Source organism: Pogonomyrmex barbatus, unplaced genomic scaffold (genome assembly GCF_055798465.1).
Source record: "Pogonomyrmex barbatus isolate J1 unplaced genomic scaffold, ASM5579846v1 scaffold1, whole genome shotgun sequence".
Lineage (NCBI taxonomy): Eukaryota > Metazoa > Arthropoda > Insecta > Hymenoptera > Formicidae > Pogonomyrmex > Pogonomyrmex barbatus.
The window spans coordinates 20,811,149-20,837,497 of NW_028297098.1; the positions used below are offsets into that span (position 1 = coordinate 20,811,149).

The 26,349-nt window shown below is 30.6% G+C and overlaps 9 protein-coding genes across 17 annotated transcripts; 4 read left to right on the forward strand and 5 right to left on the reverse strand.

The window, feature by feature from the left end:
* The first annotated feature begins 94 nt into the window (after positions 1 to 94).
* Positions 95 to 1,665, forward strand: LOC148938229 (exosome complex component RRP4-like). The gene is made up of 3 exons (XM_089080505.1): positions 95 to 230; positions 292 to 532; positions 938 to 1,665. The coding sequence occupies exons 1-3, from the start codon at positions 97 to 99 to the stop codon at positions 1,454 to 1,456; spliced, it is 894 nt and encodes a 297-aa protein (XP_088936631.1). The 5' UTR covers positions 95 to 96; the 3' UTR covers positions 1,457 to 1,665.
* Positions 1,666 to 1,920: 255 nt separating this feature from the next.
* On the forward strand, positions 1,921 to 4,134 carry LOC105426748 (Nicotinamide amidase). Its single transcript, XM_089080474.1, has 3 exons — positions 1,921 to 2,152; positions 2,516 to 2,760; positions 2,989 to 4,134. The coding sequence occupies exons 1-3, from the start codon at positions 1,958 to 1,960 to the stop codon at positions 3,542 to 3,544; spliced, it is 996 nt and encodes a 331-aa protein (XP_088936600.1). The 5' UTR covers positions 1,921 to 1,957; the 3' UTR covers positions 3,545 to 4,134.
* A 736-nt stretch (positions 4,135 to 4,870) lies between these two features.
* Positions 4,871 to 7,753, forward strand: LOC105426751 (uncharacterized). Its single transcript, XM_011638134.3, has 5 exons — positions 4,871 to 5,141; positions 5,764 to 6,291; positions 6,454 to 6,542; positions 6,639 to 6,863; positions 7,113 to 7,753. Exons 1-5 carry the CDS (start codon positions 4,938 to 4,940, stop codon positions 7,321 to 7,323), a joined length of 1,257 nt encoding a protein of 418 aa, XP_011636436.2. The 5' UTR covers positions 4,871 to 4,937; the 3' UTR covers positions 7,324 to 7,753.
* A 2-nt stretch (positions 7,754 to 7,755) lies between these two features.
* On the reverse strand, positions 7,756 to 9,649 carry Rpb7 (DNA-directed RNA polymerase II subunit RPB7). The gene is made up of 8 exons (XM_011638135.2): positions 9,407 to 9,649; positions 9,175 to 9,284; positions 8,918 to 9,077; positions 8,611 to 8,661; positions 8,436 to 8,501; positions 8,243 to 8,314; positions 8,148 to 8,181; positions 7,756 to 8,070 (listed from the first exon to the last, which is right to left on the reverse strand). Exons 1-8 carry the CDS (start codon positions 9,416 to 9,418, stop codon positions 8,054 to 8,056), a joined length of 522 nt encoding a protein of 173 aa, XP_011636437.1. The 5' UTR covers positions 9,419 to 9,649; the 3' UTR covers positions 7,756 to 8,053.
* Positions 9,650 to 10,114: 465 nt separating this feature from the next.
* LOC112552575 (uncharacterized) lies at positions 10,115 to 11,053 on the forward strand. Its single transcript, XM_025218157.2, has 2 exons — positions 10,115 to 10,303; positions 10,396 to 11,053. Exons 1-2 carry the CDS (start codon positions 10,221 to 10,223, stop codon positions 10,541 to 10,543), a joined length of 231 nt encoding a protein of 76 aa, XP_025073942.2. The 5' UTR covers positions 10,115 to 10,220; the 3' UTR covers positions 10,544 to 11,053.
* Positions 10,367 to 13,343, reverse strand: rnh1 (ribonuclease H1). 4 transcript variants are annotated; one of them, XM_089080486.1, is made up of 8 exons: positions 13,185 to 13,343; positions 12,589 to 12,790; positions 12,361 to 12,522; positions 12,050 to 12,218; positions 11,666 to 11,796; positions 11,329 to 11,593; positions 11,043 to 11,178; positions 10,367 to 10,582 (listed from the first exon to the last, which is right to left on the reverse strand). In XM_089080486.1, exons 2-7 carry the CDS (start codon positions 12,687 to 12,689, stop codon positions 11,086 to 11,088), a joined length of 921 nt encoding a protein of 306 aa, XP_088936612.1. In that variant the 5' UTR covers positions 12,690 to 12,790; positions 13,185 to 13,343; the 3' UTR covers positions 10,367 to 10,582; positions 11,043 to 11,085. The 4 variants fall into 4 exon arrangements, with proteins under 4 accessions (XP_088936612.1, XP_088936608.1, XP_088936615.1 ...); XM_089080482.1 differs by having other exon boundaries at positions 10,367 to 11,178; XM_089080489.1 differs by lacking the exon at positions 13,185 to 13,343 and adding an exon at positions 13,099 to 13,114 and having other exon boundaries at positions 10,367 to 11,178.
* Positions 13,344 to 13,734: 391 nt separating this feature from the next.
* Positions 13,735 to 18,167, reverse strand: LOC105426755 (rab-like protein 6). 2 transcript variants are annotated; one of them, XM_011638137.3, is made up of 6 exons: positions 18,034 to 18,167; positions 17,356 to 17,533; positions 16,788 to 17,278; positions 15,598 to 16,382; positions 14,824 to 15,325; positions 13,735 to 14,679 (listed from the first exon to the last, which is right to left on the reverse strand). In XM_011638137.3, the coding sequence occupies exons 2-6, from the start codon at positions 17,480 to 17,482 to the stop codon at positions 14,479 to 14,481; spliced, it is 2,106 nt and encodes a 701-aa protein (XP_011636439.2). In that variant the 5' UTR covers positions 17,483 to 17,533; positions 18,034 to 18,167; the 3' UTR covers positions 13,735 to 14,478. The 2 variants fall into 2 exon arrangements, with proteins under 2 accessions (XP_011636439.2, XP_088936530.1); XM_089080404.1 differs by lacking the exon at positions 18,034 to 18,167 and adding an exon at positions 17,866 to 18,015.
* Positions 18,168 to 19,012: 845 nt separating this feature from the next.
* Smyd3 (SET and MYND domain containing, class 3) lies at positions 19,013 to 23,228 on the reverse strand. 4 transcript variants are annotated; one of them, XM_011638139.2, is made up of 6 exons: positions 23,094 to 23,228; positions 20,697 to 20,938; positions 20,330 to 20,634; positions 19,890 to 20,169; positions 19,572 to 19,734; positions 19,013 to 19,294 (listed from the first exon to the last, which is right to left on the reverse strand). In XM_011638139.2, exons 1-6 carry the CDS (start codon positions 23,222 to 23,224, stop codon positions 19,072 to 19,074), a joined length of 1,344 nt encoding a protein of 447 aa, XP_011636441.2. In that variant the 5' UTR covers positions 23,225 to 23,228; the 3' UTR covers positions 19,013 to 19,071. The 4 variants fall into 4 exon arrangements, with proteins under 4 accessions (XP_011636441.2, XP_088936570.1, XP_088936577.1 ...); XM_089080444.1 differs by lacking the exon at positions 23,094 to 23,228 and adding an exon at positions 21,689 to 22,886; XM_089080451.1 differs by lacking the exon at positions 23,094 to 23,228 and adding an exon at positions 21,645 to 22,886.
* Surf4 (Surfeit locus protein 4) lies at positions 23,034 to 26,345 on the reverse strand. 2 transcript variants are annotated; one of them, XM_011638140.2, is made up of 3 exons: positions 26,182 to 26,345; positions 24,549 to 25,223; positions 23,034 to 24,180 (listed from the first exon to the last, which is right to left on the reverse strand). In XM_011638140.2, the coding sequence occupies exons 1-3, from the start codon at positions 26,230 to 26,232 to the stop codon at positions 24,094 to 24,096; spliced, it is 813 nt and encodes a 270-aa protein (XP_011636442.1). In that variant the 5' UTR covers positions 26,233 to 26,345; the 3' UTR covers positions 23,034 to 24,093. The 2 variants fall into 2 exon arrangements, with proteins under 2 accessions (XP_011636442.1, XP_088936643.1); XM_089080517.1 differs by lacking the exon at positions 26,182 to 26,345 and adding an exon at positions 25,909 to 25,932.
* Between the last annotated feature and the right edge of the window lie 4 nt (positions 26,346 to 26,349).

Here is a 26,349-nt window from a genome sequence, read left to right on the forward strand (position 1 = left end):
TCAATTCTAATCTGAATATTGACTCTTTGGAAAAAAAGGAATTGAATATTATAAAACAAGATATAAACGAATTTTGTCGAAATATTATCCTAAAAGATGACCGAATATCCGCCTATTAATGTACGCTTGGCAGTGAACCGAGTAGATTTTAATCTAATTACAAATGATGGCATTCAACCGCGACTTTATACTCCCGGTGAGGAGATATCTAGTCAACCCGATTTCCTGAGGTAAATCAATCTTTGATTTTGCATAATACGATTAGAACTAGAAGTCTGTCTTTTTAATTAGGGGTCATGGGACTTACGTTGATGAGGAGAAAACGTTGCGTGCATCAGTTGCTGGGATTTTGGAGAAGGTGAATAAACTTATATCCATCAGACCCTTGAAGGCGCGCTATAACGGAGAAATCGGAGATCTTATTGTTGGAAGGATAACGGAAGTCCAGCAGAAACGTTGGAAGGTCGACGTAAATGCCAAACTTGATGCTGTCCTATTATTGTCTAGTGTCAATTTACCTGGTGGTGAATTGGTAAATAAATATAACAATAGAGCACTTCCTATTTATAAAAAATATTTTGCTAGTTAGAATTTTTTAACAAAGATTTTAAGATCTTTCAAATTGTATGTTTTTAACCTTAAAATCAAATAAAAATTTATCTTATAAAGATTAAGTTACTTTCAGTAGAATCTTAAAATTTAGTCATTTAGAATTTTAGAGAAACCAAAGTTTTGATTAGTTTATTATTATTTTACAAAATCTTTAAATTATTTTTTAAGAAATTTATTAAGATTATTGATTATATCATACACTTCTGTAATTCTATTTTCTATAAAATTGTAATTTAAGAAATTTAATTTTTATTGAAATATATGCAACAAAGAATATAATAGCCCTGAAATATATTATGTATCAGATTGCTCTTGAAATTTACAGAGAAGACGATCTGCTGAAGATGAACAGACAATGCGTAGATATTTACAAGAGGGAGATTTGATCTGTGCCGAAGTGCAATCGATCTTTGCTGATGGCTCGCTCTCTCTGCACACTCGAGTGTTGAAGTATGGCAAATTGTCGCAGGGAATAATGTTGAAAGTACCACCAATGTTGATCCAACGTAAGAAGACGCACTATCACAATCTAGAAAATGGAGCTACTTTAATACTTGGTAACAACGGGTACGTGTGGATTGGTGCAAACATTCAAAATGTAGATAAATCCGAAGGTGGTTTCACGGAGGATCTGTCGAAAATCCCGGTAGAAAACCGCGATATATGCTCACGATTGCGTAATTGCATTTTGATTCTGGCGCAATGCAATATGCTATTATCAGATACCTCCGTAACATATGCTTATGAAGAATCCATGAAGTACGAAGTGCATGAACTACTGCATTCCGAAGCGATGATCGATGTCTCACTATTGACACATCAGAGACTCGCGCGGTCTATGTAATGTCACTATCCATATATGAAGAAATAATAATGTATCAAGATAGAATAATTTATTCCAAGCTAAAATTTGGAACTGAATGAGAAAATCGATCCTGAAAATAAAATATAAATAATATAAATATAAATATAAAATATAAATAAAAGAATTTTGTATATTGTAATATATCAAACTGTTTGATAATAAATCTAAATCTTATCTATCTTAATAAATCTTAAGTAACATTAAAACATCCTGTACCTTGCATTTCTTCGAAAAAATTCAAAAAGGTTAGATTATAACATATTGCAGTAACAACGAATAAGTATTATATATAAAATTATTATATTATATATAATATTAGTATTATATATAAGTATTATATATAAAATACTGCAGTATTTTCGATAGATCTATATTTGGCGAAACGATCCAGGTGTAAAATGATCACGAACGGAAGCTAATCTGAGTATTGATTAAACAAGTAGACTGGAAACAGGTAGTCGAGAAGTAGCGTCGAGAGACATGGATGCATGTTTCAATGCCTTTGATAAAGACGGCGACGGATTCCTGTCGATTTCCGAATTCGATCTCATATGTCGTGCGTTGTTTCGTAATGACCGCGGCAAGATCTATGGTCTCGAGGAGGATCAATTGCATGCGGTGTACTCTATCTTTGACCTCAAAGGCGATGGCTTGATCGACAGAGAAGAATTCGAGGTATAAAGAAAACGTTATCAATTAAATTACTTGATTTTTTTAAAGTGCTTCAGATATGAATTACAAAAAATTGATTAATTTTAATATTTTCTTTTTAATAATAGAAGATATAATAATAGAAGATATTAAAAAATTGATATATCTTTTTTCTAACAATTTCATTCTTGTTGAAGGTGATAGAACATATATATATATATATATATATATATATATATAATTAGCATAATAAAATTTTATACTTAGATATGCTGAAATAATTTTGTTAAAAATTTTATTAAATATTTTACAATAATATGTCTCTTCTAAAATGAGTCGTTTAATTATTGAAAGTTTAATGCTGTTTTTTATCGATATAACTTGTAGGTTTGTTGGAACCGATGGATCAAAGTATGTACGCGTCCCAAAAGCGCCTTTCTGATCGTGGATGTGCAAAATGACTTTATATCAGGTTCTTTGAACATAAAACACTGCGCTGCACAGCACGATGGTTCGGAAGTGATCGACCCAATTAATCGATTGTTAGAAACTGTGCCGTTTGACGCGGTATTTTATTCCTTGGATTGGCATCCAGTAGATCATGTGTCTTTCATTGACAATTTGCACCTAAGGTAACTAGCAGCACATCGCAGAATGTAAGATGTATTGCACGTTTTTATATGAGGAAATCTTTGTATACATTTTTTAAAAACATGTATTAAATTCTATATTCAAATGCGTTGTTTTAAACTATCAAAATTTTCATTTATTAACATAAATTCTAATCAGTAGATACAAAGAGAGACAGCAAAGAATAAAAAAAAAGGGTCAAGAAAAAGAATTCTTCGTGTTGTTATTAGGGAAGTGGATATCAGCAGCAATATTTCAAAGGAAGCAGCACGGGTGTACGATACAGTGACCTTCCGGGGACCGCCGTTGCTGAAGCAACGCCTGTGGCCGCGTCATTGCGTGCAAGATTCTTGGGGTGCTGAGCTTCACAAAGACCTGAAGATCGTCGACAACGCGATCAAGATCTACAAGGGCACGAATCCGGAGGTCGACTCGTACTCGGTGTTCTGGGACAACAAGAAGCTGACCGAGACCACGCTGTCATCACAATTGCAAGAAAAGGGTGCCACCGATATCTACATCTGTGGGTTGGCTTATGATGTTTGCGTGGGCGCTACCGCAGTGGATGCACTTACCAGCGGTTACCGCACTATACTGATCGACGATTGCAGTCGCGGCGTAGATCTTGTTGATATTGAGAAAACTAAAGCTACCGTAATAGGCAGTAACGGCGTGATAGTAAACTCTAGTCAGGTGAAGGCTATGGTAGAAGGAAGAGACCGACGACCGGAGCTCGGCTATAAGCTCGCATTAGAAATTAAACATAAATTGAGCCTTGGCGAATAATTGTAGCAAATAGTATAGTATATCTAGACACTTTTGATTAATAGATTAATATAAAAGACCATATATCAATCATATTTCAAAGCATTTCTTGTAAGCATAGAATAGTTGAAAATGAAGAAAAAAGTGTAAAGATGAGTTATATAATGAGTATATATGTTTTGTTGAGCGTTAAAATAGATATTAAATTAGGAATATTAGAAAGTAAATGTTAAATTTATTAGTAAGTGTTTGTTATTTTTTAAAGGAATTCTTTAAGAGAAATAAAAAATGGAAGATTGAATTTAAGTTTAATATAATATAATATTTAACTTTAAAATGAGTGATACAAGCATTTAAATTTAGCATAGATATATAATATTTATTCGATTGTAGGGCTTAACGAGAAAGAAATAAATATTGACTGCATAAATTTACTAAAATATATTTATTGAAAAATATATGTAAGTAAATTGAAAATAGTAATTATCTACTTAGATATGTATATATTTTTAATGAGAGAAAGATTTCTCGAGAACAATGTTTCCATAGTAGATTCTTGTAAAAGTATTTATTGTATTATGAAATAATAAAAGATGGAATTACAATCATGACTATGCTGCATGTTGATACATAAGTAAAATTATTATAATTTGAAATATTATTTTGACATTTGAAAGAAATATTGAGTTTTATTATGCATTTTATTTGTACTAAAACATAACATAATGGACTTTCCACAAGTCGACACGTCGTTCTATCTTTTTTGGCATTCAATAAGTAACAATAAGAATAACATAATACTTGTGTCGACTTGTATCACTAAATGAAAAATACTCAATATGTGCGTTATTTGTTTTCATTTTACAATAGATTTTGTAATAAAGATCCTTGGCAGATAATCTTTAATGCAAAATTAGCCAGGTAGAGAGCCCTGATAAAGACCTTATCAAAAATAACACAATTTTCCATCAAAAACTTGAGAGAGCAAAGATTAGGTTTTCATCAGATCCATAATAACGGAATCCAATATAACAGAATTTACATTACATGTTTGACATAATCTAATATAATGATCTTATTATATTCTATTTCAAAATTTTTTTTTATTTATTATTTTATTATTTATTATATAAGTAATAAGTTTCTAAAGAAATATTATTTTCAAAGTTATTCCAAAATTAAGTTGCTAATATAACAACTTTTTACCGAAAAATTTTAAAGCGCAAAAAGTATAACTAAGGTTTATAAGGTATTATGTAACGTACAATATATTTTTTTAATTTCGAGATGATTTAAAAAAATATCTATTTTGGCGCTTCCTTGCGAAGCGCTATCTCGCGAAGCGCGCAAGAACGTGTTCAAGTTTTGTGAGGGCAATCGCGCCGAGTAGCACGCGTGCGGACCGCATAGTCGTATGCTGTGTGCCTTCGCGTGTCATTGCGGAGGATGCTGTCGATCTAAACGACAAATCCTCATCTCACAATCGCACAACATGTCCTTGTGCTTTCGCATGCTGCCCGGCAAATTGTCGTCGCTTGTCAGTGGTCGGAAATCATCGTCAAAGTTCGACCGTCATCAACTGCAAAAACACATTGAGTCATCTGCCTTCTTGAAACAGGTACGTCTTACCCGTTTGGCGGATGTCCTACAGACTTCAAATCCGAGGCATGAGCTCACGCGTCGACAATCAGCACGCGGTATCCATCGACTATCCTTAACCTCCAATGGCTTACATAATCGCATGGCTTCGAGACATTTATTCGCGATCCGCGAAAGGAGGCTTTCCGTAAAGTTTTCGTATTGCAGTTTTGCGAGCGAAAGCGAGCAAACTTCTAATTCTTCTCGTGTCGTGCCATTCAAAAGATAAATGAATAACAAATGTCACGTTTGTGAAAACTAAAATGTCCTGTATATTCGTCCGAACCGATTGTTTGTAAATGCGCGGTGTACAGGATGTTTCGAAAGTATCGTGCATTTTTTTTCAGTCATAAATAAAAGTGACGAGAAATGTATGCGACTTGTAAATTTATAGCAATAAATTTCTAATAATAAATAATTTATACCACGAAAATTAAAATTAAGTTGCGCTTTAGGCTTGAATGTAGGAAGAATTATAACTTGAATTGTAATAAATCTAATTGTCATTTTTAATTTTATTTATGACATATAAAAATAATTGTCAAATTATATTTTTTCTTTGATCTATTGAATCTGGACTCTTATCATATCTAAATTTTCAGTTTTTGGGTACACAGAGAGCCCTGTCAGTAAGAGCGAATACTGTCGGCAAATCGATACCTTTTGTAAATTGTACTCTACCTCCGAATTTATCCCTGGCTTCATTTGACAGTCGCAACCAATGGAATGAGAAATTAACCAAACGATATGCCGATGATGAGAGCAAGAGCGCAACAATATATTGGGCCCAGAGTCCACGTAGGCTGCATAAATTACAAAGACTCAGTGTAACCTCCTTGAAAAATAGGAAACATGTAGCTTCTACAGGAATTGCATCGAACAATATTAAAACCTTTCAGATACAAGATGTTATAGGAAATGCTAAAGATCCAATTCCAGATAATAATAGAATGATCTCTTTAGAAAGCTTGTACAGTAATCGAGAAACAAATGTTGATACAAAAGTCTTGTTTGCTTCTGACAACATGGACATTTTAAAGACAAGTCCACAACAGCAATCACCACAAGAAAATGAGAATAAACCATCGCAGGAACAACTGCAATCCATAGTTGATTGTCTTAGTCAAGATGTATGTCAAGTGATTTACAGGATACATCAAAATTATTGCACTTTTATTAAGTCTCATAGTTCACATACATTTTCAGAAAGATAAAGTGCAATAATTCTGAGACATCCTGTGAGAAGGTCTTTTTATGCCAAGCAATCTTTCTGATTGAAACATTATTTGCAGTTACCAAAGCTGTTTGTGAAACCTTTGAATTATTCGATATATACCCAGGATATAACGTTTATCAATAACATTAGAGGGACAACAACAAGGTAAATTAATTTTATAAAGTATTTAAATTTATTACAAATTTCTAAATATTTCTATTTCCTAATAATATATAATATATATTTGAACAAATATTACAGGGGACTTATGAATTATGCAAAGCAGTTAATATGGTTAAGAGTAATTGGTCATATAAAGTTTGCGCATATCAAACTCGATATCATTAAGATCACAATGCATACTGAAGATGATACTGTAAAAGTTCGGTGGCGTATACGAGGTGTCACAGGCTGGAAAGTAATCTCTATGTTTTGGAAGTATAAATTTTGGAAAATACAAGATAGTATAAATGACAACCATGAAGTGTAAGTATAATCATTATTAAAAATCACATTAATAATGATAATAAAATTATTCATAAACATTAATTAACGTTAATTAAAATTCAGATTATTATATTATTTGAAAAGAAAGTTGCTTTTAGTTTTGTTAAAAAGCTTACTTTTTTAAGCTTACTTTAAAAAAAAATTAATTTAGGTTTCTTTCAATTTTAACGGAAATTATTAATCTTTATGGTATTGGAATAGCGAGACAATTATGTATAATCATTTCAGATGGTACGATGGCTTCTCTACATTTTATGTTAATACCAATGGAAAAATCTATAAACATATTGCGGATAAGATGATGCCTGATCAGGATCAAGTAACTGTGAAAAAAAACGACTTGCGTATTGCAACGAAATTAGCGTTATTCACAGGTCTTGCAAGCATGTTCGATAGTAATAATTTCTTTGAATTGAATTCGAATTTAAAATTGAAGTAAATGCTTAATAAGATGCGCCATAAGATGTTGGAATTATTCGCCACAATGATAAAAAAAGAACATGTTTTTCACTTCAAATCGATGATTCCGATGTTACTGGCGTTTTCGTTTCATGGCAAATGCATCATTGCGAAACGATCGGTAGTGAATAAGAGATGTATGAATTAAAAAGATGTACATTATCTATGTAATATCTCTGTATGATTGAAGAAATGTCTATATTTGATTTTCTTTAAATCGTTTTAATAACACCAATGACTGTGCATTGATATTTCTGTAAAAAAAATCATATATCATGCATTTGAAAAGTATTGGAGAATGACAATTGTTTAATGGAGTTCGTGAAGCATTCTGTATATCTACTTGTTTCGCCTCTGTGGATTGTTAATAGCTCGTAAGATAGTACTATTAAAGTAATATTTCTCACATATATATATTTCGTATACAATTTTATTTCATGAATATTATCAATAGTTTATAATTCCTATGAATTGTTTCCAATTATTATTATGGCCAGTTTGACAGAGATATATAAAGTGCCTAAATTGTTACTGTCCATTAACGTGTGGTTTTTATATTATTTATATCTTCACCTTTTTATTAGACTTATATCGATATCTTATCTTGCTTATTAAAAAAATAAATATTTTAAGACTTGTTTCCGAAATATAAAACTTGACTATAAGGCAAGTTTAAATTTAAAATTTTTTAGACAAAGTATCTTAGATATTTAATTGCACACAAGACCTGAAAAAAGAGAGGAATAAATTGTAATATATTTAATTAGAAATAATATGTTTAATCAATATTAAACCAGTCATTACCTAAGTAATCGTCCATTAATGTGCCAATAGCAAACTGAAAAACAAATAATTTATGTCAATGTGAAATAGATTTTCGTTATTAATGTAATACTCACAATTCCAGTAGCATCAACTCTTGTGCCCACAATTTTTAGTCTAATTTCATCATCCGCTTGGATAACTACATCCTGGAAAAAATGTATACTCAAACTTGTTACTACTAAATTTACAATTATAATAGATGTTTGAATTATCAGAATTATGTTTATAAGATTTTTATTGCAGCGTACACAATATTTTATGATTTACCTCTTCTTTTGATTTGTAACAAGCTGGATTAACATTTGGACAGAATTGCATATCTTCTGGGATTGACTGTAAAAATTTTGATTCGCATATAATTTTACATATTCTATCTTAATTATTAACTTCATTTGAATTGATTTTTTATTTTATGCAATATATAATTAGTATAATTACTCACATGATGAGATATAAAGCATGAAAGTGGACCTATTTCAGCAAACATTCCAACCTAAATATAAAAGGTAAAATATTAAACTGTTTGGCAATTAATAAATATGTTGATATAAATATAAATATATGACATATTCTATAAGAACAGTCAATTTATAATTGGCAAATTCCAAAATTGATTTTATCAGATGTTTATAAATGAAAGAGATAAATGACATAATTGATATTGAGAATATAACAGCCTAGCATGGCTACTGATAAATTAATAATTTAATGGATCACTATACGTTTTCAAAGAAAGCGTTTATTTATACCTTATTTACTTGAGTCACAATCGCATCCAGTACTTCACCCTTAAATGGTCTGAATACAATAGCTTTATACTTAACAGGATATACTACAAAACCTTGTCCTGGTTGTATGATACCAGCTCCTATGTTATCTATTGTCGTAACTGCGACTACGAAGCCATATCTGAATAAATGTATAAAAAAATAAATGTACAAATGTATTAAAAATAAAAAAATAATATGTATGTGTAAGAACTAATATCAAAATATACAATACTCACTTTCCTGTACAAGTGCCTTCTACTTCTGTGTACAGCTTCTGTTTCACAGTATCAAGTAATTGAGGGCCAAAATATCGAGGGTGCAATAGAATTTCATGTTCCAATGAAATCTATAATTTATATATATTTTTGTAAAAAATCACAGAGAGAGAAAGAGAGGATAATTTTATGCTTCGTCACAGATTTTAATAATTAATAACAATCTACAAGATGTATGCAAAAATTGACTTACGTGATAAAACATTATGTTTAAGTGCCAATTAAAACAATATTATAAATATTTAATCCAATTTAAATTTGTAAAATTTAGTAAATTAAACAATCTTAAGTTCATAAGTAAGAATCTTTTTCCTTTCTCGATCACTATCGGAAGCTTATAAAAGAACCGGTTATTTATATATGTTAGACTGTACATTTATAAACATTCTCGCCATATGACGCGGGCTACGGTCAATGTAACACTACGGCTGCGTTTCGATATTCACTGCCACTGAAAATATATAGTTCAAGTCACGTATAATATAGATTTTCAGTACTGACAGTGAATATCAGAACGCAGCCTAAAGGCTACATATCGAGTAGAATTTTGGAACATAATCCAGAGGATTGATTATATATTTTGTAAATTATAATAAATTAATAATAATAAATTAATAATAATTATAATAATGAAAAAATTCACTAAACATTTGCAACTTCATATGTCAAAAGCTAATAAATTTCTTCATTTTCCTCACTTCTATAATTTTCATCTCGTTTCAAGGTATACAAGATAAGATATACAATCTATCCGCAGAAATCTTCTAGAAAAAAGTTTTCTATCTTACCAATCAACGCGTTCAAAAATTTTGTACATACAACAATATATTATATATACAACAAATTAAATATTCTAAATTAACGCAATCAGAATTCCGATCATGTAACTTTTTTTTCTAAGGTGGAAACGTGAAGAAAGACTCGAGGCTCGAGTTTGTTGGTCGCGCCAATTTCGCGCGGCAAATCCAAAAATCTAAGAATTCGGACGATATATTTGACAAAAAAAAATGGCATTTCCACAATCACATCAACAGGAATTAATCGAACTGGCCGAATTAACAGGAATTTCTGCGGTACCCGGTGTTTTCCGGTGAGATTTGGCAACAATTTATCGAAAGTGGAATTTCGCTGTGAACATAACCTTTAAACGTGATTTCATCATAACGCAATTCTTTATTACAGCATTGTGTTGGAATTATTAGCATTACAAGTATCTCCAGAAGATATTTACACTCTTCTTAAACAAATCTCGACAAAAGCATCGAAACCCTTGAGCCAACGGATGACAAATGAAGAGGGGCAAGCTTCTAGTTCATCCACAAAAAAATAATCCACTAGGTTTACTGATTGATAATTCAATCCTTAATTACTGCATAATAAAAAAAGAATGTACTTAATGTAGATAAAATTATATAAGAAATTCTTTAAGTAATTTACAGATATAAATAGCATCTAACAATTTACACTTTTTGTAGTTATTAATAAGAATTGGTACATTTTGTAAGATATAATATGACACAATTGTTCAGTTTATCCTTCTCAATTTCAATATTAATGAAATTATGCTTATTTGTATTTTTGTATGAAACCAATATATCTTCAATTGTAATATTATTTTAGAAATTTATGTAGAAGTATAGTATAGCCTATAATTTTAAGAACTTTTTGTATCTCTGATATGCATTATATCTTTTACAATAGCTTACTTTAATTGCTTAAGAAACAAAGAATATATTATGTATGATTTATTAATAATTAATGTCTAAATATAAATATAATAGCTTCTACAGAAAAAGATTAAGTGTACAAAAATAAAATGAAAAGCTTACAATATCGTCTACAGGAGGTGTTTTGTATTTTTAATCTTTATTATTAAGTTTGACTTTTATATCGCAAGCAACCTTTTCTTGCTAGCTGATCTGCCATTTCATTACCATGAATTCCTACATGTCCATTCACATGATTCTATAAGAAAGATTATGTTTATTAATGCTAAACGAACAATATTTCTTACAATGATATAAAAAATTTATATTATAAATCTTTAAAAAAAAACATACTATTTCATTCATACTTTAAATCAAAATTTTAAATAAAAGTAAATATTTTGCTTACCCAAGTGACAATCAAGGATTCTAATTCTTTCTCCATTTCTATCAATTCTGTTTTATTTATAACTGGTTTATTCTGTATTGTCTTCCATCCTTGTTTCTTCCACTTTGGCATCCATTGCGTAATACAAGAAATAAGGAATTTGGAGTCAGTGTTGATTTTTAATTTCTTGATTCCTGCTTTCTTCGCTTGCTTCGCAGCTATCGTGACCGCTTGGATTTCTGCCATGTTGTTAGTAGGTCGTCCCTCCACTGGTTGAGATACATTTCTATGAAAATTACAGTATGTAATATATTGAAGCTTCATTGAATTCTAACAGAGCGATGGAAGTTAAACATACAAGGGATGATTGTCTTGAAACCAAACGCCGATGCCGGCTCGAGCGTTTTTATATCCGTTTGAACTGCACGCACCATCCGTGAAAACGTTTACATAGCCATCTTCATCCACAATAAAGTCCGTTTCATCATTCTGCGTATTTCCAAAATCACAGAATGCAGATGAGATATTGCTGTACAATTTGTTGTAATTTGTAAGCCAATGTATGAACTCCTCAGAAATCAAACAAATTAATTTTATAAAATAAAGAAAATTAGAAATTATAAATTATAATCGTGTGTTTTAATATTAAACTTGTTAAAATTAAAAATTGATAGAAAGTAGATGATTAGTTTGGTTTCTAAGAGATTTCATATATTTCTTGTAATATTCTATTTATTTTAACCTGATTGAGAGTTGATTTGTAGCAATCACCTAATGCAATTTTTCTTTTTTTACATTCTTGTTCATTAGTATCGCTTGTTGACAAAGTTCTTTTTGGAAATGATTTTGTCTCAACCACTATAGATTGCTTACTATCAAGTGGAAACAGTTGCTTTGGCAAGGTTTGAGATCTGAAGAAAATATCAATATTAAATAATAAAATTTCAGCTTTATTACTACTCTTCATAATATTTCTACATCTTTAATAAATAAATAAAAATAATTATTCTTATTTATTTATTATATTTTATATTTATTTATATATTTTATTACCTCGCAGATTTAACAGTTTTCAAAGAGATAAGGTTCTTGGTAGAATTTGTTCCCACAGTTGAAGAGGATCGCTCTTTTATAAAGTTCTGAGCCTCACTTTCCATTGAAAATTTCTTATATATTGACCCAGGAAACTTAATAACTTGAGCACTACATTCATCCCTGTTAAAAATAGAAAAGTCAAATGTAATTAATTTTCTTTGGTAATTAATTAATAAGTTTTTTTACCATGTGGCATATATTCCAGGTCTTCGACCTTTGGCTACTGCATAATAAGGCATTTTGCTTAAGAAAGTATGTCTTGTTATAAATATAAAATTCAATTGCATCAATTTGTTCAATATAGATTATCTATGTTCAAAAATCATATCACTGTTACTTAATATATTCTTCTTTTTATTAACATTGATGCATTATTTCTAGAAATGTCCTAAAAGATTTAAAAAATCTAAGAAAACATTTTAATGGCAGTTCCTCGTCATATAATATCTCATATCTCATATATATATATATATATATATATATATATATTTGAAGGAATGTAAATAATAGAATATATTATTCTATTTATTCTATTTTATATATATATATATATATATATATATATATATATATAAAATAGAATAAAAAATAATAAATATTTAAGATACATTTTTAATTAATGCATTCATTTCCATAATTACTAATTTTTCCATACGGATAAATTCACAGTTATATTACAAATTATTATAGATTTACATCATCGTAATTTTTAAATAAATTTGCGAATGAGATTAATTTAATAAGATTTTAATTTAATATTTTTTTTATATTTTCTTTTATACTTTTAAGTCTCGTTGATTATAAATAAATTCACAGCGTCAAATTCACAGTCTGGCTGTATCAAAGAAAGGTTATAAACAACATCCACTATTGGCGCTAGTGAACAGAAAGAAAGGAATTTAATGCTCGTTTTCAGATTTTTCTCCAATATTCGCATACTGTTCTTTTCTATTAATGTCTATTAATTTTAAGATTGATAATTTACTCTTTATTTTTTTCTAATTTTAAAAATTAAAAATAAGATAAACCAGATAAAAAATAAGTTAAGTCAAGCTTAAAGTTATATTTACTGAACTAGAAATGAACATAAAACATTATAATTGATTACACTATTTAGAAACCAAAGGTTGAGAAATAATTCAGTTTTTTGTTTTGGTTTTTGTTATGACATCTTCTACACATATACATTAAAGAAAAAATTGAAATAAAAAATGAAGAATAAAAGAATAAATTATTTCTCTTTATTTTAAATATGTGCATGCATTTATTTTTTAAAAAAGTAACTTGATAAAATTTTTATAAAAATGCCCTTATAAGCAATATAATGGAAAATTATTTTATATATATTTATTAACATGAAGCTAGTGACCGATACAATGCTATACAAATGCTATACACCGTTATGAAAAATACAACAATAATAACATAACATAACATTTTCATATACAGGATAACATCTTTAAAGGAATTATATTCAACAAGACAGACGTCTTAAGCTAAAAAGAAAATTTATAAATGATATCAACGATAAATATACATATATAAATCTTAATATAAATGAACACAAATATTAAAAATAGAAATATAATAAATAGTTTCATAAGTATGCCATTATAAAATGTTATATAATTTTCATATCACGAATCATACGGGATAAAAGATATTCGCATATTATATCCACTCACGCAACAATTCTTTGCTACATTGTATGATTTTATAAACACTAAATTATCAAACATCCAAGATCAGAAATGCAATGTAAATGAGCGCAGATTAAACGATAAAACGATATTTCTCATAAAATTATAATCTTTATCACGGCAGATTAAAGTCGGTCAAACCCGACTAAAATGTAGGTCGAAGCGGCCTAAAAGCAGACGGCTGAATTTGCAGAAAATGAATATATTTTTTCAGATTAATAGCATAATCCGAAAATATATTATTTTATTTTATTTTGAAGAATCTTGTTTTTCCGTTTTCGAGAACGGAACATACATTTTACATTAAAGAGAGTGAGGTCTTTTCTTGGAAGATGTGTGACTTTTAAAAAACGTCACCGATAATATTTCTGGAATGCTAAATCGCTTCGTAGGCCACATCGATGCCGATTCTCGTAACTGAGCCGTTTAAAAATTCTTCAAGCTCATCTCGCTCTCGATTCTCGTCTCTCGATCGATGTGAGGAGCGTTTTTTCTTTTTTTCAGTCTTCTCTGTTTTTTCTTTATCCTTATCTTTGTCTTTTGACTTTTTCTTTTTCCTCTTTTCTTTCTCATCTCCCTAGAATCAACAAAGAAAAAATATATTAAACTAAAAGGACAATTTAAAATTAATCACAATGATTGTAGAATTGAAAAACTATGCTTTCTAGTTCAGCAAAATTCTCTTTAAATAAGTTACTTATACAAGCTAGCCTCCTCCTACCTTTTCTTTATGTTTCTTTCTCTCCTTCATTACTGGACTACTAGCATTGGAACTCACATGGCGCATACTAGTATCATCGAGCAACTCTAAATGAACGTTAGAACTCGTCACACTAACATCCAGGCTCTTATCGCTCAATTCTAGTCTGTCTTTCCTCGTACTAGTGCTACTCACGTCTTCACCTCCTTCAGGACTTTGCCGCCATTTTGAATCCCGTCGTAGCCAGCTATCAAAAGCGTCTGAGTTTATATCTGGTTGCTCATTCGACTCATATTCATTAGAAATACGCAATTCTTGTTCTATGGAAGAAACAGAATCACGTTTCGTGTCTTGTCTTGGTTTCTCAATATTTATCTCTGGACCTGATAACGGTTCTAACTTGTGTTTCTGTTTACAGAGGGGATTTTCTGCTAATTTTGGCTGTACAGGAGAAGCTACTTCTTCGATGGATGATAAGTCGTCCTCATAGCCAGCTACTAGAGGATTACCTGTTTCCATGTCACTATATAAAAATAAAAAAAATATGATAATATTAATATCAATACTATAAAATAAAAGTTAATTTTTAATAATTTTTAATAATTTTCATATTGATTTTAATAAAAATGATTAATAATAATTTAATATTTTTAACTATTACAATAAGTTTGAATAAGACAAAAGATAATCTGCTTTGTAAGTATAAAGTGTAAATTACAATCATTTTCAGATTTGTATTTTATTTATCTTTTTTAAAAATATAAATTCAAGATAGCTTGTGGAAAGTTTGCTTACCTCTCAGAATCTGCTTGTTCTTGCTGTACTTTTTGAGGCGAGACATGACTGTCTTCCAAAAACGATTTATCTAGCATTCCATCATCTGGAACGAAATCTTCAACACTGGTTAATGGTGCGTTTAAACTAAGATTTTTAATATTTGGCAGTTTCCCATCCGTTTCGTCTTCCTTTTTGTGACCGAAGATTTTGGACATAAGTGACGATCGATTGAGCGAATCTCTTCTCTCATCGTTGTCATTCACAAATTCAGCCAATTTGGCCATTTCTATCTTAGTAGTGGAATTTTGCGAAACGGATGATGTCGCAATCTGTGATGTTTTCGTAGAATTGGATACGTTCTCCAAAGTACTTGTCACGGAGCTCTCTTTTCTTGGTAACAATTTCATTTCCAAATTTTTCACTGGTATTGGAGTTCCACCGCCAATCGGACCGGGCATTGACACTGACCGTCTGACTTCTCCAGTGATATTCGCATTGGAAGGTGCAAGGTGATGATTACTCATGGATGACGGAATAACATTTGAGATTAAGTTACTGGCGGATACAGAGTCAGCGAGAGCTCTTCTACGATTCACGAGATTATCTAGGAATTTGTTATAGTCAGCGTCATCGCTATCTTGGAAAAGATCGAGTTCCTGGATAGTCAAACGTGTTTCTTCCTCGTTGGTGTCAAGCTGCTTTAACAGTGTCTCGCGTTGCAATTGTAGAAACGGTAAATTAAAAAATTTGTGCAGCAATTTTAGACCAAAACCGTTTCGCATCGATGACTCTGCATATCTCACCTACAACAATTAATTTACATTCAGAATTAAGAATATAAAATTTTTAATTGTAAATACTGCATATATTAATAAATCTTTTTTATTATCAAGGAAATGATTGGTAAAATAGAATTAATATAAAGCATAATTTTATAGAAATTTTAATTAAAAGATTTATTGTAATTATATATAGAAAGCCTCAAGCCTATTTTATTAATAATATATAATATTTATTAAAATATTAATTCTTAAAAAAATGGAAGATATGAAATTAATTCTTTTTTAAAATTAAGAAAAAAAATATTAAATAAATAATTTCAATCAAATGATTAATAGACACATTGATTTTAACTTTTTTTAATTCGCTACCAGAATGTTAGTAACTAGATATGCGTCAATCATAAAAATAACAATTATTTCAATTACTTGTGCTGTTCTCTCGTGCAATGAATCTATAAAATACGTCACGTGATCCGCGGTAACAGTTCTGTGATGCGACATGTCACAATGATTGCCGAGGACGATGACAGGTATATGGCTAGGTATTTTCGGCAGCTCACGCTGGACATAATCAAAAGTCCAATTCTTCGTAATGTCCATTACGATGATGACGCCGTTGGTACCCTTGTAAACATCGAGAAATTCGGCATCCAGAGCAGGCTCCTCAATAACGTTCTCTGCGTTAGTCGGAGCATTGTCCATTTTCAAACCCTCCAATTTTCGGCGGCGTCTACCGCGATCTACAACATCCCATACCTCCACCTTGACGACGTCGTCGGTGGCCTTATAATTCCACTGTATACTTGCTACCTGTATCTCTTCCGTAGGTATATATTCTTCGATAAACTTCTGTCCCTGCAGTCTATAGAATAAACATGTCTTTCCTACATTCCTGTCTCCTTTTATTATTATTTTCACTAAAATAATATGTAAAGTTTGTATTACAATTAATAGTCCTATTTCCATCGTTCTAAAGCAGGCGCGTGATACTTACTATTATATTGCACTCCTTTGGCAAACTTTCTTTGAAGATTTGTAGGCATGGATTGATGGGCCGGTCTGGGAGACATATTGCCGACCCCATCAGACTTGCCGGCTAGTCTTTTAATTGCAGAAAACATTGTGCAATCTTTCCTCAAAGAAGCATCAATTTAAATGATTAATTTTGATGTCTGAAATGAAGAGTCGACTATAAAACAATACCTATAAGCAATATATCAAAATAAATGTAAATTGGTTTATAAAAGTATAAATTTAGTATATATATTTTTACTAAACGCAAACTGAAGGCTGAAATTTTCTTCATTAACATAAGAACACACTGTGGCTTACGACACAATCTAAAAACATATTGTGAATGATAACGATGATAAATGAGTTAATTGCTCCGTACGACGATTATTACAGCGTTAAAAAATTTTGTCTATGTCGTACAACGCGATTACCGCGAAACACATCGTCATACTCTTTAGAACAATTAATGCCCGGAGCGATTAATACCCACGCATTCCATCAAAACGAGATCTGACACATCGACCTAAAGCGGATTTCTTTTTCTTTCCTTCGCGGCGTTGTCGAAAGAATCTCGTTCGACAAATCGGCAATTTCGCGGCGCGTAGACAGATGAAAACATCCCGAGAACTCGTGAGAGACCGCGTGAAATCGCGCTTACCACATGCGTTGCATGTTCCGAGCCTCGTGAACGAAGCCCTCGCCGCTGGAGCGACTCTGAGACAGCTGTCATGTGCAGCAGCTGTTTCTTCTTCTCTCTCACTCGCACGCTCGGCGTCGCAAAGTTGGCAACGCCGATGGCTCTTCGGCGGGCCATTCGGAAAAAAATCGATCATTGATAAACCCCTCGTGATAACAAAACCGCAGATCAATCCGCAATCGCAAGTTTCTCAAGTTAATATTCGAGTCACAGTGCATCTGCTTCTAGTTCCGAAGAGCTTTTCTTACATCGCGAGGAATTATTTTATACTCATTTTATTTTAAATATACGAAAAAAATTGTGAAAAGAAGTCTAAATTTTGCCTCGGCAAGTTCGATTTTTTTCACAAAAAGATATGTACGTTATCGATTTTTGTGTCCGCAAAAAAATAAATACATTGTTTTTTTAAATAACGCATTATTTATTTCTCTTCTCTCAGAAATGAGGTTTTCTAATTTACGCAAACTATATCACAGACGCATTAAAAAAGATATAATACAACGAAATAAATGTTTTAATAATAAATAAATAAATAATGTTTTAACAGAGATAGCTAATACGCTATCTAAATTTCTCATTTTTCGTATTCGAAAAATTATAATAGCATTTCACACTGAAAATAAAACAAATACAAAAAATGATAAACATAAATACATCAATTTTAAGTTATTACGCAATAAAAAAATACTCTTTCGTCAAAAATATCATATTATATCATATTAAATTCGCTGATTCTCGGTTACTGAAATTGAGCAATAAAATATAATAATCATTAAAAATAAAGGAAAAAAATGATAAATATAAATCAAAGAATACAAATGAGAGGAGTATTATATTAATTATACGTTGTTACGCAATAGAAAGAATATTCTCTTACTAAAAACTATATCATATTAATTCTTAGTCATCAGAATCGAGCAATACGTTGAACCGTATAGAGTTTGTATTTCAAAAATAGTTTATTACTAAAAATTACAAAAAAATTATAATCTAACATCGTTACATATTGTTATCACTATTAGACTCCATAGTAGCCTGGCAGAGCAAAGGTTGTAATTCCTCTCGCACCAAAGAGTGCTTATCACCATGTGTTATCATTAATATCATATTAGCTTTGTTTAGTGCTTTGAGTGCTTCTTTTGATTTTTCCAAATAGAACTGTACCTTTCCTATCATGAGATACAGCCATCCTGTCAAAGGATGCACTTCCCCTAAGTACAATCTAAAAAAAAAAAAACAAGTGACAATATCCTCTATTGTGATTATTAATATTGTAGTTTTTATTTATTAAAACACACAGAGAATAAATGAGGGCAATTATTTCACATCATTTTCAATTAATTGGTCATATGTATATCTTGATTATTTATTAAATGTTGTAATAAATTAGTATAAAATCAATAAAGATTGTTATATTATTTCAAAGTTAGAAAATTAATTTTTTGCAAATTGAATTATTATCTGTACAGATAATTACATATTAGACAAATATCACTCACAAATATCCTGGCAAAAGTTCCATGCCATAAAGCTCAGCGTCTTGCCAAGATTCCAGATTCACAGCCGCGGTATGAGCCAATTCCAACGTACGAATATGTTGTATATTGAATTTGTGCAATACATCCTTCTGCTTTTTTAAACATACCTTACTAACATCAAGATCTATGCTATTAATAAGGATAAATATGAACATTTTATCAATTTATCATGATATATTAATATATATATATATATATATATATATATATATATATATATATATATATATATCACATTAATATATATATATATATATATATCACATATTAAAAAGATACAAGCCATAGTTTTCATTTTTTCCAAGTGATGAGTGGTAAAGGTGACAACTTCCTGAAATGTTTCCTTAAATTCTATAGATATTTTTGCATTGCACTTTTCACATTTATCAGCTTCAATCGAACACGGAGAATCGCACGATAAGTTTGGACATGCGGCCGCTTCGGCCATTAGTTCCTCTCCTTTACATCTTTCACAATCACACCAAAAGTAATATGAACTGTGCAGTTCTTCACGTCTGGCCTTGTTTGAATTTAGTAAATCAATGTATGATATTCTTATCTGTGCAAAATATAAAATTATACATTATTTTGAAATGTAAAGCATTTGTTAAATAGAATTAGTTGCATTTTTAAGGCAAATTTTTAAAGGCCAGAATTCTTAAAAGAATTGTTTTTCAATTGTATATCATAAGTTTGCAATATTCTTTGTCAACACTCGCCTGTGACCAGTCTAAAAAAGGAAGATCTGTCAACGTTCTGACAATAAGGGTAGTCCCTTCGAAAGTGACAACTGCATTGGGTTTGCAACTGTGATCCATCACAGATGCTCCCAGATATATACCAGCTCCAATAGTGTTCATATCGAGATCCAATATATTAAAGCAGTTTGTACACAATCTGCCATAAATACCCATCAGCTCTGCCACATTGGGTATTAATGTCTCATCAAGAAACTGGAATAAAACTCCACACAACATAGTGAAATGCTCTAGACGCTTCGTGTCTGTTTTTATGTCTGAATAATCTATAAAGATACAACAAGATTTTATAATCATCTTTTTACTCTTTTTCTTACAAAGTACTTACGAGACATCAGATCCTTGAATTTCCTAAAGTTTTTTTCAGTATAATAGCCCATTTCATTGGCTCCACCTTGATTGAGCTTAAGAATTATACGTGCCATAAGCCGAGCTGCATCTGGCATTTCTCTCGGGAAAATCTTCCTCAAACGTGGACATTCTGCTTTGTGTATTGACCATGATTCTTTTTGGCACTTACGATCGCAATAATACACATACTGACAACCCGAGCATTTTGACAATTTTCCACTGTAATAATATCACAGTGATCACATTTATGTCCATTTCTTTCAACATATATTAATTTTAATCTCAGTTTAACTTATATCTTCTTTCTATCTTAAGAATTAGAAAAAAAAAATAAAAAGTAAATTGAACCGACTAAAGTTAATCTATATTGATAAAAATGAACATAAAATATTTTGTTTTTGCTGATTAATTATAACAAATTTAAATACATTTCCACATTCCATTTTCTTCTATCTCCATTTAATATAAATTAGCTTTAATCTCAGTTTAATATTAACTCTTTGTTTTTTTTTTATTATAAGAATTAAAAAGATAAAATAGTAAACAAGATTAAAATTAATCTACATTGATAAAAATGAACATCAAAGTGATAGTATATATCAATCGCATTTATATATATAATAATCTGATTTGCCATGTGCAAAGTTAATTCAATCCAAAATAATTTAAAACAAGACAATGGAAAATCGATAACAAATATTTTGCGATTTCATTCATTATTCTATACCCCTTCAAACAATTGTCACATCGAGTAGTCCTGCATTTCGAGTTGAGAATAAAAGCAAACGGTTTGCTAGTAAAGATTGTTGTTCCCTTTTTCAGTATGTTGTCGCTCATGTTTTGCAGAAGACATAAACTACATTTGTGAAACGTTGAGCTTGATCTTTTCATTTGAAGTATGTCAAATTCTAAAGCGTAATCTAACCTAGATTATTCATGTTCGACGAACAAATGAAGTAACCTACACACCTTTAAAAATGTTACGAGACCTCTTTTCCTTAAAAAAAGAACGGATGATAGATAAGAAACAAACTGGCGTTATTCGTAACCTCAAAAATTCCAACGTGTTGCATCTTTTACTAAATTTTTTACTCGTTAAATTCGAAATATCTCGTTATAAAATAAATGCAGTTCAATAATACAGAATTTTTTCTCATAGAAATGTATGAAAACAGAAATGCATATTTGATTTTGTGGTTCTTTAATTTAAACAGCTGTTTTCAAAGATTTGTCACATCAAATTCTTAATTGTGTTCTACATTTTTTTGTTGGGTCATTCTACAATTAATATTCCATATTAAATGATTTGTTGTTTAAAAGTTTAATCTGAATTTTTTAAGACAGATTAAAAAATACATAAACAATTTGAACAATATTGAAGATAAACTTGTTATTTAATTTTTAATTTATATAAAATTATCCCTAAAAATAAGATTATTTATGAGAACAATTAATACAAATTTCCTTTTCCTTTTTTTTCTAAATATTTTACATAAACAATATAATTTGTATTCTAGAAAGTCGATATCATTTATATACTTTAAAATCAAATTAAAAAGAAAGGATTATAAATTTACAAAGATTTTTTTTTAATTGTTCTGATATTACTTATTAATATAAAACCATATTCTTAAATGTAAAAAGATTGTAGAATGTAAAAAGTTAAAAAATATATATAAACACCAATTGATAGTAACATTACACTATTATATTTCTCACTTGGCAATACAAGCGTAATATAACATGTGTTGCATAGTTACATTGTTGAGTGAGAAATCATAATATTGATGTAATGTTGTTAGTTGATGTTTATTGGAAGACTTTTAATGAATCGTTTATATTCATTAGTTCATTATAAATTATAGACAGAAAATGGTGTTCATTTGAGAATCGGCTCTTACATTTAGTGCTTTTATAATATCAGAGTTTTATAAATTAATATGAAATATACATACATGTATGTAAAATTCAGATTTAAATAATTTCTTATTCAACATACATTGTATATAATTTTATATAAAAATTACAGAAATATATTCACAATATAATTACAATCATATGTAGTATTTCATGAATAATACTTTCACAATAAATTATGAAATATAGAACGAAATTATTATTTCGTTAAATTATATATTTATATAGTATATTGCACAATTTTGTTACAAATAATTTAAAAAATAAATTGATAAAATCTTGAAGATATCATAAAAGTTTAACAATTATTAATACAAGGGAATGTAGAATAAGGTATAACAGGAATGGAGAAACAACAGAGGAAAAGACAATTCTATCAAGATTATCTTTTTATATATATATATATATATATATATATATATATATATATATATATATATGATAAAACATTTTTTACCTTTGTAGGCAATAGTCGCATCTTTCTTCGCGCACCACCGATCTTACAACATAGGCAAATGGTTTCTCATACAAAATAGTGGTACCTTTACTCACAGGTACTTGCGTACACCCTTGGTTCCTGATTCTCATCTTATTAAACTTTTTGGAATTTTACTTTTTCACCGATTAGCCTCGTACAGGAGACGTCGAGAAGACGTTGCACTTTCCCTACTAACTTTATAATATTACATTCTTCTTTCTCTCTTTCGTCTTACTGATGTATAGAGAGAGGCTCGAATGCATGCTATTTTAAGATCAGTTTATTTTCGCATGACATATTATTGGAGCTAACTATAATTAACCCTTAACCTGCTGATTTCTTATTAACAATCCATTCTTTCTCTCATATCTCATAATTAAGACAAATCTGGAACACTTATTTACAAATTACAGTTAAATAGAAAAAAAGTTATAGTGAAACTAGAGTTGACGGATTTTTCTCCCTGGAAATTCATAGATCTTAGATTCAGGGAAGTGGAAGCATATATCTGGCATTAAAACTCAAGTTTTTTTTTTAACAATCACTATTAAAATTAGGTAAATTAAAATACATAGAAAAAAAATACATTATCCACATCAGACGCAGCGTCATATGTACAATGCCGTTAACCGTTTTATATATAGTCTGTGTGTGTGTGAGTGCATATATGTATTGTATCTTTTTTCTTGCTTTCCTTTTATGTCTACTTTATATTCTAAAATATCATGGATAGTTTTACTGATCATCTCGAAGTTTCGAGTGTTTTCGTCGCAGTATTAAAATATGGACCTTGATTAAATGATTAATCAAACTAAAATCATCACCCTAGACCGGTGATGTCGATGCAATGAGTTTCTTCATTTAATGCATGATTTAACTAGGATTTTTTTGAGCGTATAAAGAAATAAAAATGGGAGACATAATAATTCATGACAATAATCCAGTGACACATTTTCCACATCCCCAAGTAGGATTGTTTCTACCATTCTTTTTTATGTTCGTCCATCGATACACCACCTGGACCTAGAGAGACTATCATCAGAAGGCCACCAATGACTGATAATGTCTGCAATAAAATATAAATGCATGAGAAATTAATGCCAGAAAGTTTGCATAAATAGTGAAATCACACCATACTGATGGAATTATATCAAATTAAAGATCAATTGATATTAAATCATTGCCAAATGATAATCACTTCAAAATTAAATTACAATTCAGATTCAAAATTAGCAACTTTTTTTTCAAGTAAAAATTAATAATTTTTCTAAATAGCTTTTTTTTTCTAGATTAGACTGCATTTTATAAAGTTATTTTGCAGAAAGAAAATATTAAAAATATTGTGATATTCTATTTATATATATAAAAATATCTGATCGATAGAAAGAATGAATGAATAAACAAATGTAACAGAGTAAAATCAGAGAAACTTACTTGGAAGAAATCATATTTGAGAAAATCCCTAAGCGGTTTGTAATCGGGAATAGTCCACCATGCATTGTGGTAGAAATTTAATGAAGTCAGTAAAATGACGAATAATAACGCGCTCAATTTAGTTTTGTAGCCCAACGTCACTAATACCATAAAAATGCTGCCGACAATGTCCTGAACGATCTGCATAAAAGATAGTTCAAAGCGGATCAGCGTGATGAACATGAATGCCAAGAGAATCCGACCAGCTAATTGTAGCAAATTTTTGGGTTTGTTATCGCCGAGACTAGGTACACCAGCGAACAGTGATCTACCCTCAACTCGGGATTCAGCCAGTACCAATAGAAGCGCTCCTATCAGCGCCAGATTCCTTAATAAGAATTGCATGTCCCATAGAATGCTATAAGCAATAGTCTGTAGGATCACGATGAAAAATAAGATGCTGCAGGCTATGCTGACTCGCCATCTGCCAATCACCATGATACATCCACCGAGTTGTCCCACAAGGTTCACAAGGACAAATATAGTAGCCAGGAATTTTCCACAGCCCCAAGAAGCATCCATATATTCTCGTTGTTCGCTCCATTGGAACCACATTCGTAAACCATCCTCTAGGAATGTAGCAATAAGACACAATCGTGCCAATGTTGGAAGCACATGTTTGCCATTGCGGATCACCTATTGTAATAAATAAATATTTTTAATAACATTTTTAATAACATGCGCTTTAATTTGTTTAATTTAATGTTAATTAAATAAAAAAAAATTATATTATATAATAAAGATGGTTCATAAAATTTCATTAAAGATTCTAAGCACAATATTTTGAATTTTACTTTTATTTTTATAAATTGATTGAAATTTATAATAGTTTCAGAATCGTTTTTATCGAAATTTTATTTTATTAATATCTCTTTCATATATGTTTGAAATTTACTGATCAGAAAATATGTCGCATTATTATGTATAAGTACGAAAAGTAGGTCTGTGAAAGTGTAAGCAATAAGATCCATATGTCTATAGGAACTGGATCGTTGCACATAAACATCTCATTCGGACAAAAAATATTTTCACTTATATACCCTCGTGAGAATTCCGCGAATAAAATTCTCTATATTGACCTCTCGCATGAAGCAAATTGCGCAAACGATAAATGATAAGAGCGGTATATTATCGAAAAATCAGAGTCATCATTGTACACATATGTAATTGTGAATATATGAGATGAATTTGAAAATCCGTTCATGTATCAAACGGTAAGAATCTATAGGATGACCGGTGAAGACAGACAGATGAAAACACATCGTATTCGGATCATCGTAGCGACTCGCGTGTGCCTCCGCCCGGGATTTCGGGAATTCACCTGTAGAATTCATAACCTCGGCGAACGCGGTCCTTAATCGCGGCATAACTATCTCATCGTACGATAAGCGAGAAAGCGCGCATATATAAAAATATGATCAACATGCGCGCGTGGGTTGATGACGTTGGACAGGAGCAAATCGCCGCGTGGCTCGTGATCCTGTAGGACCCGTGAACTTCCGTTTTCTCCCGTAAATACATCGTAGGGGATCCGCGGGTTCGCGAGTCGCGCGATGACGACGAGAGTATGCGGCGCGGTTCGCGCGAAATTCACCTGGTCGGCTATTTCCTCCGCCCTCGAGAGAATCTCCTGCGAGATCACCATTGTGGTGCACCGTCTTTCAAAAACCCAGAAAAAAATCTACCCATACACACACCAACGTACACACGTGCGCGCACGCAAATGGCACGACGCGCGCGACGGCCACGGCGCAGCGAAGAG

Excerpts from the sequence above, each read along its gene's own strand:
- Smyd3 (XM_011638138.2), bottom strand. The coding sequence starts at position 21,610 with ATGAAAAGATCAAGCTCAACGTTTCACAAATGTAGTTTATGTCTTCTG. Across the intron at positions 20,939-21,446 it reads TGTGACAATTGTTTGAAGGG|TGGAAAATTGTCAAAATGCT; the intron begins GTATAGAATAAT and ends ATATTATTACAG. Across the intron at positions 20,170-20,329 it reads CTTTTTTAGACTGGTCACAG|ATAAGAATATCATACATTGA; the intron begins GCGAGTGTTGAC and ends TATTTTGCACAG.
- Surf4 (XM_011638140.2), bottom strand. The coding sequence starts at position 26,232 with ATGGTGATCTCGCAGGAGATTCTCTCGAGGGCGGAGGAAATAGCCGAC. Across the intron at positions 25,224-26,181 it reads CGGAGGAAATAGCCGACCAG|GTGATCCGCAATGGCAAACA; the intron begins GTGAATTTCGCG and ends TTATTACAATAG. Across the intron at positions 24,181-24,548 it reads TCAAATATGATTTCTTCCAA|ACATTATCAGTCATTGGTGG; the intron begins GTAAGTTTCTCT and ends ATTTTATTGCAG.
- LOC105426755 (XM_011638137.3), bottom strand. The coding sequence starts at position 17,482 with ATGTTTTCTGCAATTAAAAGACTAGCCGGCAAGTCTGATGGGGTCGGC. Across the intron at positions 16,383-16,787 it reads TGCACGAGAGAACAGCACAA|GTGAGATATGCAGAGTCATC; the intron begins GTAATTGAAATA and ends TAATTGTTGTAG. Across the intron at positions 14,680-14,823 it reads GAAAGAAACATAAAGAAAAG|GGAGATGAGAAAGAAAAGAG; the intron begins GTAGGAGGAGGC and ends TGTTGATTCTAG.
- rnh1 (XM_089080486.1), bottom strand. The coding sequence starts at position 12,689 with ATGCAATTGAATTTTATATTTATAACAAGACATACTTTCTTAAGCAAA. Across the intron at positions 11,594-11,665 it reads TTTCAAGACAATCATCCCTT|AAATGTATCTCAACCAGTGG; the intron begins GTATGTTTAACT and ends TAATTTTCATAG. Across the intron at positions 11,179-11,328 it reads AATCCTTGATTGTCACTTGG|AATCATGTGAATGGACATGT; the intron begins GTAAGCAAAATA and ends TCTTTCTTATAG.
- Rpb7 (XM_011638135.2), bottom strand. Across the intron at positions 8,502-8,610 it reads CATGCTTTATATCTCATCAT|TCAATCCCAGAAGATATGCA; the intron begins GTGAGTAATTAT and ends AAATTTTTACAG. Across the intron at positions 8,315-8,435 it reads GTTACAAATCAAAAGAAGAG|GATGTAGTTATCCAAGCGGA; the intron begins GTAAATCATAAA and ends CATTTTTTCCAG.
- LOC148938229 (XM_089080505.1), top strand. The coding sequence starts at position 97 with ATGACCGAATATCCGCCTATTAATGTACGCTTGGCAGTGAACCGAGTA. Across the intron at positions 231-291 it reads AGTCAACCCGATTTCCTGAG|GGGTCATGGGACTTACGTTG; the intron begins GTAAATCAATCT and ends CTTTTTAATTAG. Across the intron at positions 533-937 it reads ATTTACCTGGTGGTGAATTG|AGAAGACGATCTGCTGAAGA; the intron begins GTAAATAAATAT and ends TGAAATTTACAG.
- LOC105426748 (XM_089080474.1), top strand. The coding sequence starts at position 1,958 with ATGGATGCATGTTTCAATGCCTTTGATAAAGACGGCGACGGATTCCTG. Across the intron at positions 2,153-2,515 it reads TCGACAGAGAAGAATTCGAG|GTTTGTTGGAACCGATGGAT; the intron begins GTATAAAGAAAA and ends TATAACTTGTAG. Across the intron at positions 2,761-2,988 it reads ATTGACAATTTGCACCTAAG|GGAAGTGGATATCAGCAGCA; the intron begins GTAACTAGCAGC and ends TGTTGTTATTAG.
- LOC112552575 (XM_025218157.2), top strand. The coding sequence starts at position 10,221 with ATGGCATTTCCACAATCACATCAACAGGAATTAATCGAACTGGCCGAA. Across the intron at positions 10,304-10,395 it reads GCGGTACCCGGTGTTTTCCG|CATTGTGTTGGAATTATTAG; the intron begins GTGAGATTTGGC and ends TCTTTATTACAG.
- LOC105426751 (XM_011638134.3), top strand. The coding sequence starts at position 4,938 with ATGCTGTGTGCCTTCGCGTGTCATTGCGGAGGATGCTGTCGATCTAAA. Across the intron at positions 5,142-5,763 it reads CATCTGCCTTCTTGAAACAG|TTTTTGGGTACACAGAGAGC; the intron begins GTACGTCTTACC and ends CTAAATTTTCAG. Across the intron at positions 6,864-7,112 it reads ATAAATGACAACCATGAAGT|ATGGTACGATGGCTTCTCTA; the intron begins GTAAGTATAATC and ends TAATCATTTCAG.